This window comes from Pan paniscus, chromosome 1 (genome assembly GCF_029289425.2).
Source record: "Pan paniscus chromosome 1, NHGRI_mPanPan1-v2.0_pri, whole genome shotgun sequence".
Lineage (NCBI taxonomy): Eukaryota > Metazoa > Chordata > Mammalia > Primates > Hominidae > Pan > Pan paniscus.
In genome coordinates, this window is record NC_073249.2 from 119,668,525 (window position 1) to 119,683,321 (window position 14,797).

The 14,797-nt window shown below is 39.7% G+C and overlaps 1 protein-coding gene across 18 annotated transcripts in view; it reads right to left on the minus strand.

Annotated features, from left to right (window-relative positions):
- Positions 1-375: 375 nt before the first annotated feature.
- NTNG1 (netrin G1) overlaps positions 376-14,797 on the minus strand; it is a 346,048-nt gene continuing 331,626 nt past the window's right edge. For all 18 annotated transcript variants that reach the window (XM_063599528.1, XM_063599527.1, XM_063599522.1 and 15 more), the window contains one exon: positions 376-1,615. In XM_063599528.1, the coding sequence (XP_063455598.1) occupies positions 1,386-1,615 (230 nt within the window). In that variant the 3' untranslated portion in view covers positions 376-1,385. The remainder of the gene's footprint in view (positions 1,616-14,797) is intronic.

The following is a 14,797-nucleotide window of genomic DNA, read 5'->3' on the forward strand; positions in this document are numbered from 1 at the left end:
CTCCATGTAAACACTGTATTTGGAAAGATACATAGATCAGCATCCCTAGAGTCACATGATCACCATCAATCTGTGAAAATAGCATGACTTAAAAATAAAAGTCTCTTAGTACTCTGCCAACAGGCTTTGGCATAATCTTGGCAATCACTTAGATTTTTTTTTTTTTTTTTTTTTTGCTGTTGTAATTTTTCCCAAGTGGAAATAGTCTCATATTTTGCAGAAGTTGTCCAAGCTAGTGAACATCAATCCATCTTCCTGGGAACTAAATTCGTCAGCTGAATGTACTCAGTCCACACAGAAATCAGTAAAGTGAGTGTGAAACTGCTTGGTGGCTGTTCCTTTCATCTTAAGAAATTGCAATACAAATTCCTGAAATCGTTTATGCAGGAATTTTTATTCTTTAAATCTTCCAGTGTTAAAGCAACAAGAAAACATTTAGAATGTCCTTTGGTGGAATCTTATTACACTTGTTATATATGTAAACTGATATTCTTTGATGCCAGCACGTTCGTTGCCCTTACAGAGAAATCTCTGCACAGTGAAACAAAACAGAACGAAAGAGGACAAAATAAAATGTCAGTCTTTGCTGATTCGAATTAGATACGTTAACAGATTGTCTGGTAACACAAATTGGCAATAATACAAAAAATCTACATATTACAGTAGTTCAAGAAAAATAACTTCATTTGAATACAAAAGGATAGATACACTTTCTTTTTTCCTATAGCCACTCTTGTATAGTGGGTGTGTGCTCGCACTGGACTCAGTGCTGCTAAGAATACAGGGGTATGACTGGCTTGCGCTTTTAAAGGGGGCTGTTACACATGTGCATCACTAACATCAGACAAAGAAATCTTTCAACCAACAAGGGTTACAGAGCAACGTTCACTAAAGCACAGGTTGGAAGGGATTCAGGGACGGAAGCAGGCCAATATGGCAGCTTGTAACAGATTTCCTTATGCCCACAATGCACCTGACAGCAAAGAATGCTATTTGGTTGGTCCACACACTGGGCGGACTCGTACTAGGGCGCACCACGCTAGAGTAGCCAATGTTTTTAGGTCGGTTGATTTGTTTTTTGTCTTTCCTGTTTGGGGGGCTGTCGCAGCCTTTCCAATCCACAATATGCTCTGCAGCTGGCAATGTGATTTGCAGTGATAATATCAACAGCTGCCAACTCCTCTGGAGTCAGAAATTAACAGTCTTGACTCGGATGTGCTGTCCACGGGTGATAAATATGGCTTAGTTCAGTTAGGCCTTCTTAGTTTGTACACTGTCTGAGTGGGGGTGTCTGTATGTGTGTGTTTCCTATGTTAGTAGCAAATGTTTGGGTTGTGTCTGCTTCCCCACGGCACAGGCCCGTCCGGTGTGGCTGGAGGTGACACCTAGAACACCAGGGGGCTGGCGGTTCCCAGCAGCGTGGTCAGCAGCAGCAGCGCTGGGGAGCCGTGCGGGGGCGCGCCCTGGCCAGAGTCGGAGCCGCAGCTGCCAGCCTCCTCGCACCGCAGCTTCTCGCAGAGGATGCCCGTGTATGCGGCCGGGCACAGGCAGCGCACGTTGTTGTGGCACGTCCCTCCGTTCTGGCAGTGCAGGAGCTCGTTGTCGCAGACATTCGCTGCAGAATGAGGGGGAAGGTAGGGGTGGGTGGGCGCGGGGAGGAGAAGCAGAATCAATTTAAGTTCATCTGGTAAATCATGTTTTCAGCCTAAAAAAAAATCTCTATCGATCTTTGTGCTCCCCCCTCCCCTCCACAAACGAAGCCCGTGACTCCAATTTCCAAACAAATGTAGTTTTCTGCCTTTGTTTTTATCATATTAGTCCTTTTCATATAGATTTTTGCTGCAATCTTGGATGTTATCATTGTCCATTTCAGGCTATAGAATACAAAGTAATGCAATAGTCCTAGTTTGGCAGTATCTTTTCTTCATGGAACTGGGACCTGTTGTGATCTCTTAGGTTTTTAAAGGACAAGTGCCCGATGCAAGAGTGCAGATCTTTGAAGCCAGATGAATGGTATTTAAAATGCAAAGCGGTATTGCTAAAATGACCAAAAACCTCTAAGGGGTGGGCCATTCTCTCGGTGCGTGATTCCAGCGCTGCATGCATGAAGACAGAACCCACCGGGAGGCATGGGGATGGGGGGGGTGGGGACACGGGGAAAGTAGCATGCTCCAGGCAGGCGGCAGCCAGATGGGAAGAGAGAAAGCTTGTTTCATGGGAGGAGTGTGAGGAAAAGCAGTCACATTCGTCCCTGACAGCCTATTAAGGATTTTTATCACCTTGTAAATATGGGAAGTATAGCCCAAGGTTACCTTGATTTCCGGGAATAGTAATAAATGCGATGGTGAAACCCTGATTACCAAAATTTCATTATGTCCATCAATTAATGGAATCAGTTTGAATAAATCAAGACAAGCAACTTCAGAGGCTAGAATTCATTCACAGACCCTGTCATGTAACTTTCACCTCTAATAATTTCTTATTTCTTCAAAATTCTGACTAACCTCATTAATTCCATGTCTCCTATTCTTTTAGATAATCACTGTTTCACTGATTTAGCAGAATGTTAAATAGAACCCAGGGAAATTAAAACAACAACAAAGAGTAAAAGAGCCAAGAACATTTCCCAAGCAACATATGCTGCTTAAGCATTCAATATATAGAACCCCTCTGGAATGGGAGGTGGGGAACAGAGCAGAAAAAGTAGCTTTTTACAAATTGTAACATTTTCCATTTTAAAAAAATGTCATGGTGAAATTTCCCCAGGGATGCCACATGAGTTCAACACACTACACACTCATATACACATACCCAATATTACTATTAAGTGCAAAGTATTAAAAGAAAACAACTCTACCCTCCAAGTAGTAACTCAATAGAGAATGTTGCCTTGTCCATTAATTATGTTCAACAGTCATGTCAGCTTCAAAAGAAGCTTCTTACACACAAACATGCCAGTGCTTTGTGTGTCAATGAGCTTAGGAAAGATGGTGGTGGATACCCACATGGTTAATAACAGAGTGCCCTAAATAGACTGCCTTCCTCAACATTTCCTTGGTGACCTCTAACATGGTTGCGTAGTGTATTGGCATAATTTTCAAATGTATCCACGTTTGCTATCTGTAAATGTCAGAAGTGACTATTAAGGCCTACTAAATCCTTCAGGCTCCAAATATTGATATGCAAGGCAGTGTTCCATGGTTTCTAATGATTATATAAGCTACCTCTTATTGAGTGGCTTAGAAATCATAATATTAGAACCACATTATTTTATGAGTCATGGTTAAAAATGTCAAGATCTGTAGCTGTGAAGCAAAGTCCACGTGTAGAGTGGTTAGCCTCATGGTCAAAACTGACAAAAGCTCTTGTTTTTTGGCTTTAGTTAATTTGGAAAGCATATGTAGGTTTTCAGGATTTTATTTTGCTTGCACTTGAAGAAATATGTTTAATTGGGGCAACATGGAATAAACAGATCCAGATAACTGTTTTCAGCTAAAGTTGAAGATCCTCAGCATTTCTTGTTCCAGGCAGCAGAATGCTGAATGGATATTTCCTTTCATTTGGGCACTAGAGGTAGGGAAATATCTGTTCCATCAATATCGATAATTGCTTGCCTTGAATAATTGAGAAGAAATCAATAGTTAATTACATATCACTCCCCTTTAGAAAAAAAAAGCTATTTTTCTTCTTCTTGGATGTGAATATAAATCAGCTGTTGAACAGAGGTTTCTTTTTTCAAGAAGCTGGTGATTAAGTTAAAATTCAATATTTTTCCTACATTTAAGTAATTACTAGTTGATTTTAATAGTTGTGAGAAATTTAATAAATATACTAGGAACAGATATAGCCCAGAATTAGTAATCTCATGGATTGGCAGGATATATTTTCTGTAGGAGATCAATAGAGAAAAATAAAACCTATAATATATTTCATTATTTAGAATTCACTATAAAACATATTACATTTGGTCTCTTGATTGTGCTAGTCCTCCAACAAATACAGAACTTTACCATACATACAGTGCCCTCTAACTGTTGGAATCATGGGCTAGAAGCACATCTAACCTAATTATGGATCTTACCTGATATTCATAATCATGCTCCATCTTCATGTCATTTTGAACCAAAATTGTGGTAGCTAATAAACAAGCTGGGTGGTTAACAAATATCACTGAGCTCTTCTTCAGTGTGCTCAACCTTGCACTTAACCCCGCAAAGAAAATAAAAGAAATATAAAGGATGATTTCTGCTCTTATGGAGTTTAAATCTGGCTGGGACGATAAAATATCTATAAGAAATGATCTAATATTAATGTCATTAAAATGCCCTTATCAATTCCATTGAGCTTAACCAATATCTGTTGTATGCCAGGCACCCTGCTATATTTTATGGTTGTAACTAACTGTCCTAAAGGAGTACCTGGTTTGGCAGAAAATAAATGGAAAATAAACACACAAACACACATTATGATATAGTATAAAAAAAACTACAAAAAACGTATTTACAAATTACTGGGGAAACTCACATGATAGTATAAATAATTACTTTTGGGAAGATTAAGGGAGATTATAAAAAAGAGATTGTATTTGAGCAAAGGCATTCATCAGGCAGATACTGGTAGAAAAGCCATTATAAATAGGGAAACTGCATCAGTAAAGACAAGGAGATGTGAAAGTGTATTGTATTGGTTATTAAGCAATTGTCTTTTAACTCTAAATCCACGCTTCTGATGTTGAGGCCAGAACTCTGCAAGTTGTCTGCTGGATCCCACCAACAGGGGGCACTAGAGGGAGCAGAGAAAGTAGAAGGCATGGAAGATCCTGTTTCCTTGACTCTGTTTGATGGTGCTCTAACAGTACTGCCCAGCAACGGCCCTTCACATCAACAGCAACATGTGGTACCAGTGTTGAGCTTTATTCATAACCAGCTTCATCACACCGTTAGAGGTTCCTACACCAGCCTGGTGGCACTCCTTCCCTAGAGGTTGAAGCCTCAGCTCCAAGGAGGCTCTACTCAGCATTTCAGAGGCAGCTGCAGCAGCCAGCCATTACCCCACCTTAGAGGTGCAGGTTTCAGCTCTGTGGGGGTCCCTTTTATCCAAACTTTTACTTTCTGATAACTCCATCCTCTTTCCTGTAATCCCTCAGTCCCAGAGTGATAGATGGTTCCTGCTTACTTAACACAGGAATTACTTCAGTATCCTGTTCTCACTTTAAAATTTCAAATGCTTTTTAAACCACTTCTTTTAATAAATTCTCTCTGTTGAAATACCTAGAAATGGTTTCAGTTTTCTGCCTGAAGCCCAACTGAAAGACACATTAGTGAATGATGCATGGACTGGTATGGCTGGAATGATGGATGCACAAAGGGAAAGGCAAATGTGACCTGGTTGTGAAGGTGCCACAGTGGAGTTTAGTAATAAGGAATGGAAAGCTGTCAAAGACTTAGAAGGAGGGTGGTGTTTAAAGGAGAAGAGGAAGGTGAATCTAGACCAGAAAAAGGGCAGACTGGAGGTAAGGAGACCATACTCAAATAGAATGGACTTGGACGAGGTTAGAACAATGGTGAAGGGAAGGAGGGAAAAGATTTGGAGACAGGTTATGTGAATGGATAAGAGAGAGTCTAACTTTCCTGTTTGGGGTATTTAGATGCATAATAAAGAAATTTATTAAGAAAAGAAGATAAGAGGAAGAGTTTGGTCAGGAGAGAGAGAAATGTTTTTTGGACCTATTGACTTTTAGAACTGTCAAGGTTCTCAACCCAAATGTCCAACAATGATAGACTGGATTAAGAAAATGTGGCACATATACACCATGGAATACTATGCAGCCATAAAAAATGATGAGTTCATATCCTTTGTAGGGACATGGATGAAATTGGAAACCATCATTCTCAGTAAACTATCGCAAGAACAAAAAACCAAACACCGCATATTCTCACTCATAGGTGGGAATTGAACAATGAGATCACATGGACACAGGAAGGGGAATATCATACTCTGGGGACTGTGGTGGGGAGGGGGGAGGGGGGAGGGATAGCATTGGGAGATATACCTAATGCTAGATGACGAGTTGGTGGGTGCAGCGCACCAGCATGGCACATGTATACATATGTAACTAACCTGCACAATGTGCACATGTACCCTAAAACTTAAAGTATAATAAAAAAAAAAAAAATTTTTCAAAAAAAAAAAAAAAAAATTGTCATGAACATAAGTAAAAGTCACAGGTAGATACCTGGTATTCAGTAAAAAAAAAAAAAAAAAAAGAACTGTCAAGGTTCTTCTGCAGCTGTTTTGTTATTAGTTGGAAAACTATTTAATGGAACAGGAGATAGGTCATCCTGGAGACAAAAATTTGGAGCTGGGGTGGTGGTGGTCATTGTTGCAAAAGATGAAGCAAAAAGAGTAGAAGACTTCATCCTAGAAGAATATAGACCAAGTAAAAATGAGGACTACAGATAGAAAACTGAAGAACATCAGCATTTAGGCCATTGGAAGAGAAAGACCATAAAGAATGCTGAGAAGAAAACAATGTCAAAAAAATGCAGTGATCCTATGAAGGTATGAAATTAACCGCAGAAGTCTTCCTAATGTGAATGACTGTATCTATGAATCGACAAACTGGAAAAGTGTGACAGTAAGGGCACTTTGAGTTGGACAAATGAAATATGCAAAATAAACGTTGCATGTTCTTGATTGACTCTGTCATAAGGGGTTCTTGAATAATTGGAAAAAGGATTGAAAAATTTTGAAGAATTAACATTTAATGGATGTCTTTTGATGTCAGTCTAAAGTAGTGGTTCTCAACACTGGATGATTTTGCTCCCATGGGTATTTGACAATGTCTGGAGACATTTTTTTTGGTTGTCACAAGTGGGTAGGGAGGGCACACTACTGGCCACTGATGTGTATAGCGAGGCCAGGAATGTTGCTAACATCCTGCAGTATACAGAACAACCCCCCACAACAAAGAATTACTTCTCAATTAATGTAAAAGATAAAACGATAAGGCCTGGGTCAGGGCATCAGTCATAGCAATGAAGAAGGGCAGTTGTCCCTGATATATTTTGGGGAAGGTACAATAAAGAAACTTTGTCATTTCTAGATCAGGAAGATAGTAAGTTTTCAGGTGCTGAGCTGTGGGAATTAGAGGTGACTAAGTACTTGAATTGGAAATGTAAGAGTGGATTATCTTCTTCAGGGAGTAAATATAGGAGACTGGGATCTAAGACAGACCCTTTAGTACTGTTCACAATGAAAGGGTGAGAGGAACAAAAAGCACCCCTGCTATGTAATTTGCTTTCATAGAAGCAGTAAAATCAGAGCTTGCAGGAAACTTTAGAAACCATCTAGATGAGCTGTAGATAAGGAAGCTGTAGATAAGCAATTGAGAGTAGAACTGGGACTAGAATCCAGGTCTCCCAATTTATAGATTACTGCTCTTCAGATAGAAAAGAACAATCAGGAGAGATGTGGTAAATAATATTGCACAGTGCCACATTCCATGCTCCTCAAAACATAGCTGACTTTCCCACTTACCAGGGAGACATGAACTCTTCTATAGATAGTCAGTAGATTTGCAGCTGTATTGACTAAGTGCTCTGCTTTCATATCACACTTTGACTAGGCAGAGGTCTTTGTTGATAGTATCAATTGTTACTCATCCTAGGGTTTTACCACATTTTGGTAGAGCTCCAAGTACAAATCAGCTCATACAGAAAATAAACCAGAAATGCCAATGTCTAGGCTGAAAATGGCAAATATGTCTGCATTTACACTGTCATTTCCTCTTCCCCTGTACATAGGAGACTGCTATGTACAGAACGTGTATTCTCTCTAAAACTCATGTTGAAATTTATTTGCCACTGTAACAGTATTAAGAAGTGGGACCTTTAAGAAGTGTTTAGCTCATAAGGGCTCCACCTTCATGAATGGACTAATGCTGTTATTTTGGGAGAGGGTTTGTTATCATGGGGTGGGCTGACCCTTTCTTTTCCTCTTTCTCTCTCTGCCCTTCAATCATGTGATGCCTTCTGCCATGTTATGGTGCAACAAGAAGGCCCTTACAAGATGTGAGCCCCTTGATCTTGGGCTTGTCAGCCTCCAGAATTGTGAGTTGATAAACTTCTATTCATTATAAATTACCCAGTGTGTGGTATTCTGTTATAGTGCATAAAATGGAATAAGTCAGAAATACAGCTAGTTAATCATGGGACTCTCTTGCACTGAACTTCAAATGCTTCTCAACACAAGTTTCCAGGCATCCACCATGAGTTGATAGTACTGGCATGAGGATAAACACCCATTTACAATCCTGGCATTATCTCACATAATCTTGTATATAGTTGCAAATTAAAGATCCAAGTGAAAATTTCTACCCAACAGGCATCTTTCAGTGATCACGCTTTTTACTTGGTGCCCTGCTCTGTGGATTTACCTCAGACTGAAAACTCTAAACTTATTCTGTGGGTGTATTCATTTTAAGCATGTCCCAACTCTCTCTTTATTGTTATTGACAGTCTTAGAGTGTCCTATGTCAGTAAACAGAAAGGTTCATTTAAAAATCCTTATACAACACTTGATCCAGTGCTGGATGCAAATAGTTATTTGCTAGACAGAATTCTTTTTGTGACAGTAAAATATGATCCTTAGATACCAGAAAAACTAATACTGCTTTGGTAATAGCTTGACTGTATTCTAAAGGATTCCTTTTAGTATTGATAAATATAATTCATTTATGGAGTATCCAATATCACATACTATAATCCCCTGATGTTTTGATATTAGGAATGATTTCAAATGGAGTGACCAAGATAATTTGTGGAATTTGACAGATAAGGTTAGAGTATTAATGTTAGATTCAAACAGAGTTATGTGGCCAAAAGATGAAGTGTGGAAACCTGGTGGAAAAGCTGAAGTCAGCAAGGTGTTGTAACAGCTCTGATCACAGCTTTAGTAAGCAAGCCACAAGGTAGATAAACAAGCTCTCACAATTGCCATGAGTTTACAAAAACATTTAGAATTTCCACAGTGAAAGAACTGATCAAGCAGCATTTCTTCCTCTCTTACTTCTATCTATTTTTCTTGCACCATCTTGGATGAGGAGCGACACAGGGATATAGCTAAATTATTTAATTCTTTCATTTTTTTGGTGGGTTTCTTGTCACATACATTTCCTCTTCTCAAACTGCAATCTACTGTCAAATGTGACTTACGAGACCTTGATTCCTTTCCCCTCTATGAGTTCTTTCTAGAAGGTATGGAAAAACTGACCACAGATGGACTCCTTATGCTCAGAGGGTATTAGCCAGGACTTGGTGTTGCCACTTGTTCTATTCTTTTATCTTTTATGAGCTGAGGGGTCACTTGTTCCCCTAAGGTCATGATGATCCATTCCACTACCAAAGGGAAGTTTTCTTTTCTCTGTTTGGGTTTTGTTCAACGTTATACATTTAGGTTCATGCTGTCAGTGAGTTGCTATGCTTGAGCAATGCTGGGTCTGTATTTATAGACTTGAAAGTTTCTCTTTTTGGCTTTGTCTCCTGCACTTCAAGGAATCAATGTAATGCGTTACCATGACAGCTTTTCTTGATGGTTGTATTAATAAAGTGACCTCTACCTTTACCACCTGAAACAAGCCCAGGATTGCTGAGAGAAAGATGTTCCAAATTGTTCCCATCCTTTTCAAAGAAACATCAAAGAGTGAATAACCTCCACCAAACAGGCTAATAACAAAGGTATGTGGGCTACATTCAGGTCTGATTTAGGCATTCGAGACTGTGTGGCAGGGAGTTGAAGAGCTGTGATTATGACCCATTTATACAGCTTTTGCAGCTGTTTTGCTAAGTTGTGATATGTGAGATGGAAAACTGAACCTACAGGTTAGCTCCCGGGCCATGGAAGAAACTTTATAGATTGTTATCTAATCACTTTTTGTTGTTGTGGTTGGAATTCTAGGTACACTAACTGCAATCCACCCCCGCCCCACAAAAAAAAAAAAAAAAAAAAAAAAACTTTTTTCTTCCCTGACCTTATGGTCTGGTCTGGTCTGGCCATGAGGGGTAGTATGGTGCAAAGGGAAAACACATTGGCTGAGCGTCATAAAACTGGAAAACCTGAGATCTAGGTCTCACTAGTCATCCATTTACGACAAGGCCTTGGACATACTATGCAACTATTTAGTGACACTCATCCATGCGTTTGTCCAACATCCACCCAGGCACTGCTCTAGATGGTGGGCATATTTTGGTAAGCCAGACCCACAGTGGAGCTGCACATGAGGGGCTTGTATTCTAGTTGCAGCTGTAAAGTTAGGTTACAGGTTACAGGTTTGAAGTTGGTATTTCTAAAGTTTTCTCAAGTTTTATGATTTGCATGAATATTTTTAATGGAAAGCCTATCATTTTGAAGGCAAAGTGTTAGAAATCCCTCCTCTTCTTGACCAAATATATGATGATGGTTGGTCTTGTGTAATAGAGTCCTTGGTGATGACTTAGGTGACTGTTTCTGTTTGATCTGTTTTGGTTCAGTCTTATCTGCTGCCCCATGGAACAGGGATAGTTTTTTCCCTCATATGCACTAAAAGCATGAGGTAGTATAAAGAGAATTAGGCTCAGATTCTGTGATTCAAGTCTCATCCCTGTAGTTAATGGGCTGAGTGAACTTGGGGAAATCACTTAACCTCTTTGTGCCTTTCTTCACTTCACAAGCAGGATAATAACACTTGTCCTATTTACCCACCTAATAGTTGTTGGTAGCCTCAAGATGAATTATGTGGAGGTGCTCTAAAAAAATATAAAACACAACCTAAGTATACTTTGTTAAAGTTCAATTTCTTCCTCAATCCACCCAGTGCTAGAAGCTCAGCACGGAGAATGAGGTGCTAATTCCTAACTCTGCCAGAATAATGAATTAAACACTACTTATCCAATCCAAGCTACTTGAAGTATAAAAGGAAGCAAATGTCCTTCCTCAAAGACAGCATCTGTTCATGTCTTCTGCTAGTATGAATCTTGAGCAAGCATGGGGTCAAAACATGCAATTCTCAAATATTTGTATTCAACTACCGCGTATTCTACAAAGCCTTGCAAGGTCACCTTAGAGTGGCAGTGCCCATTTTCTCAAAGACGACTTCTATATTCTCATTCAATGTGCACTCTCCTGTATCAATCAGAGCACATAAGTAAGCTGTGTTTCCAGAGTAGCAGGGAGGGGCTGAGCTGGAGACCCTCAACCTGCATTTACTGCTCCATAGCCCACCTTTTGTCTTTTGCAATGTTGATGGTGTAGGGGGCCAGGGGAGGTACGGATGCAAACAACAGACTGAAACCTGGTAGACTCATGTGAAAACGCCCTTGCTTTCCTGCTTTTAATTTACACTCAAGTTTGTCTGTATGCATCTGAAGACAGTGGTACTTCGGTGGCAAGACTCTGTGTGACAGCATCCAACCTACTTGGTTTCAGCATAATGAACCCAAGGGTCAGAGCTGAAGTTGCTATAAGGAACAGTGTGGAAGCTGTTGGCTGGGTGGTTGGACACATGTAGGTAATCAAGGACTGCAAGTTCTGACCCTAGGGAGTAGCCATTCTATTCTTACTCATCTAATATTAAAGCACCTGTTATGAGAGTGACACTTTCTTTTGCCAAACCATAGAAAAAACTGCTTAAAACACCATTAAGGAGCCTCACTCATTTAGAAGGAGACCATTCTGCAGTTCACAGTATCCTGGCTAGCATGAAAGAGGTGACAAGTGACTCTGATGCAGGAGCAGGAGGCCCTGCCCAAACATCCCTAAAATTTTTGGCCTTTGCAAACCTGAAAAAAAGCCTTTGCTGATATTGAGAAAGAATTAATTCACTGAGAATCCTACAAGCTGAAGGCTGGGCACCTCTCCCAAAGTGATCATTAATGATGTATTGAAATCCTATTTAGGTCAACACCTTCAGACACAGACACAGACAAGGTTCTCATAAAAATGGTGCTGAGAAGTCACAGACTTTCTCATCAGGTATCAGAAAATGCACTTGTCTAGTTTAATAAGAGTTGCAACCTCTACTCTTAGCTGAAGGTGAAAGATGGAATTCATGGGGAGGCATATTCACACAAAATGGCAACACATATCAGGGTAAAAATCATCGTTTCAAAGTACATGGCATTGTGCCAGGATGAAAGGCAGATACAAAATGTTTATCCAGCATAATCTCCATAAGTACAGACATGTAACTCTACACATACCTGTGTAATATAAACCTTAGCAAAAATACTAGAATCAATTGTACCAAAATGTAAACAGTGTTTATTTATAGCTGGTAGGGGTGCAATAAACTTTAGTAATTTTAATTTTCATCTTTATACTTTTCACTCTTTCCAAATTGCCTAGAATATAGTCCTTTGGTGGTATTAAAAATGTTAATAAAATAAATTGCTGGGTTTTTTTAGAAATATGTCTCTTTTACTTAGATAATAAAGGTAATTCAGTTAAGAAATGAATTATGTAATCACATTTTATCAAATTTCAGTATTTGTGTTACTAATACATATTTCTAGTAGGACTACCAATTATCTCAGAAAAGGCATGAGTTTCTACACAATCCCATAACCATGAAGGGGTCTTAGACTTGATTCCTTGGCTTGCCAATGACTCCACAGCCTCAGATGTGAATGGAACCATCAGAGCTTCCTGAGCTAAAGGGATCTGCAGCCCAATGGATGACCATCTTGTTGGTAATTAGTAGAGACTGGTGCTAAATGAGTGGACATTTTTACATTTGTAGATTGAGCCACAGTGACAGTTGGCTGAATATCTCACCACCTTTCTAGTAGAGGGGATCAAAGTTGAATTTAAACTAATTTAAAAAAAAAACTATTTCTGCCCTTGTACGTACCTGCACTACATCTTTTACCTGTTTATTGTTGCTGTCATTAGTATTCAGCACTGTCCCTGGCGTGGAATAGATGCTAAATAAATAATAAACAAATAAGCTAGGCGTGGTGGCTCACGCCTGTAATCCCAGCACTTTGAGAGGCCGAGGCAGGAGGGTCACTTGAGCTCAGGAGTTCAAGAGCAGCCAACATGGTCGAACCCAGGCTCTATTAAAAATACCAAAAAATTAGCTGGGCATGGTGGGGAGGTTGAAGCAGGAGAATTGCTTGAACCTGGGAGATGGAGGTTGCATTGAGTTGACATTGTGCCACTGCACTCCAGCCTGGGAGACAGAGAGAGACTCTGACTCAAAAAATACAATACAATAAAATAAGATAAAATAAAATATATAAAATTTTGTTGTATGCCTGTTTCCGAATGGTGGATGTCTGTCTATTATTAGTAGCTAGCTAGCTGAATGGGAAAATTATTTGGCAGGGAATGGGAGAGGGAGCTAACTAACACATGGAAAACTTGCTGAGCAGCTTTGACTTGCCAACTCAGGTTGGATACCATGATTGTCAAAGATTCCCATACACGTGGTTTGATAATGGAAGCATGAACAGGAAGAGAATGGTGACTTGTATTAAGTCATTCTTCATGAAACAATATACACTTGGGGAAAAGATGGAAGAGAGGAGAAGCAGCAAGGATGATTGCTTTGAAATAAAAGATCAGGAACGCTCCTTTCGTTTTTTGTTTTTTTTTTTTTTTTGAAACGGAGTTTAGATCCTGTCACCCAGGCTGGAGTGCAGTGGCATGATAATGGCTCACTGCAACCTCCGCCTCCCGGGATTCAAGCGATTCTCCTGCTTCAGCCTCCTGAGTAGCTGGGATTATAGGCGCGTGCCACCACGCCTAGCTAATTTTTGTAGTTTTAGTAGAGACAGGGTTTCACCATGTTGGTGAGGCTGGTCTCAAACTCCTGACCTCGTGATCCGCCCACCTCGGCCTCCCAAAGTGCTGGGATTACAGGCGTGAGCCACCACACCCGGCCTTCCTATCATTTTTCATTAAGCAAAATGTATTAGCTCTTATTATAATCTGGGCATTGCTAGCAACACAAAGGTGAAAACAACATGGCCCTGAGGACCTGAAGGATCTCAGTGACTTTTTTTATTTAATTGAAGGTGATTAGTTAACTTTGGAACATAGGGTAAAGGAAAATCCACATGGAGCTGTTTCTGTGGGAGTACAGCCGAGGTGAGAAACCATTATGGGAACATAGAAGAACTCAAGTAAAAGGATTTGGTGTTCTTTGAAATGATGTTGGAATTATGAAAGACAATCTTTCCAACCCCATACAGTGCTGAAGACAAATTTGTAAAACATTCTACATTCTGGCTAGGAGGTAGGAAAATACTACAGGCCTTTGATATCCCAGCATTAAGAAATGCAAGTATCTGCAGCTGAAAGGAGATAATTGTGTCATTAATTCAAATACGTGTTTTTTTAAAAGGCAGAATTTCAATGCCTTTGAGCACTTTGTAAAGCTAAAATATAATTTGAGGTTCCTGTTTGTCAAGCTATAGCCAAATGTCTCCTTAGAGACTTAATTTTTCCTATACATACTTGGCAGGAGTGTTCTAAATATGGTCTAAGCCCTCTTAGGATTTTTAAACAGCAGGGATATTTAAGTATGAAAAATAGCTACTGAAATCACACAGCGGTAACTTTTCTTAATGATTTTTTTTTCCCAGGGAATCGTTGTAATTCACTCTTGTCTGCTGTGGCCTTGCTGTCACCATAACCACTCCCTGACAATGTCAAACCAAGTCTTGGGAGGTGATTTTATAATGTCAGGATGAAACAAAGCCATTTCCCTGTTAATGCCAATGTCAAGGCAAAACGAATTGGTGTCAATAAATTCAAG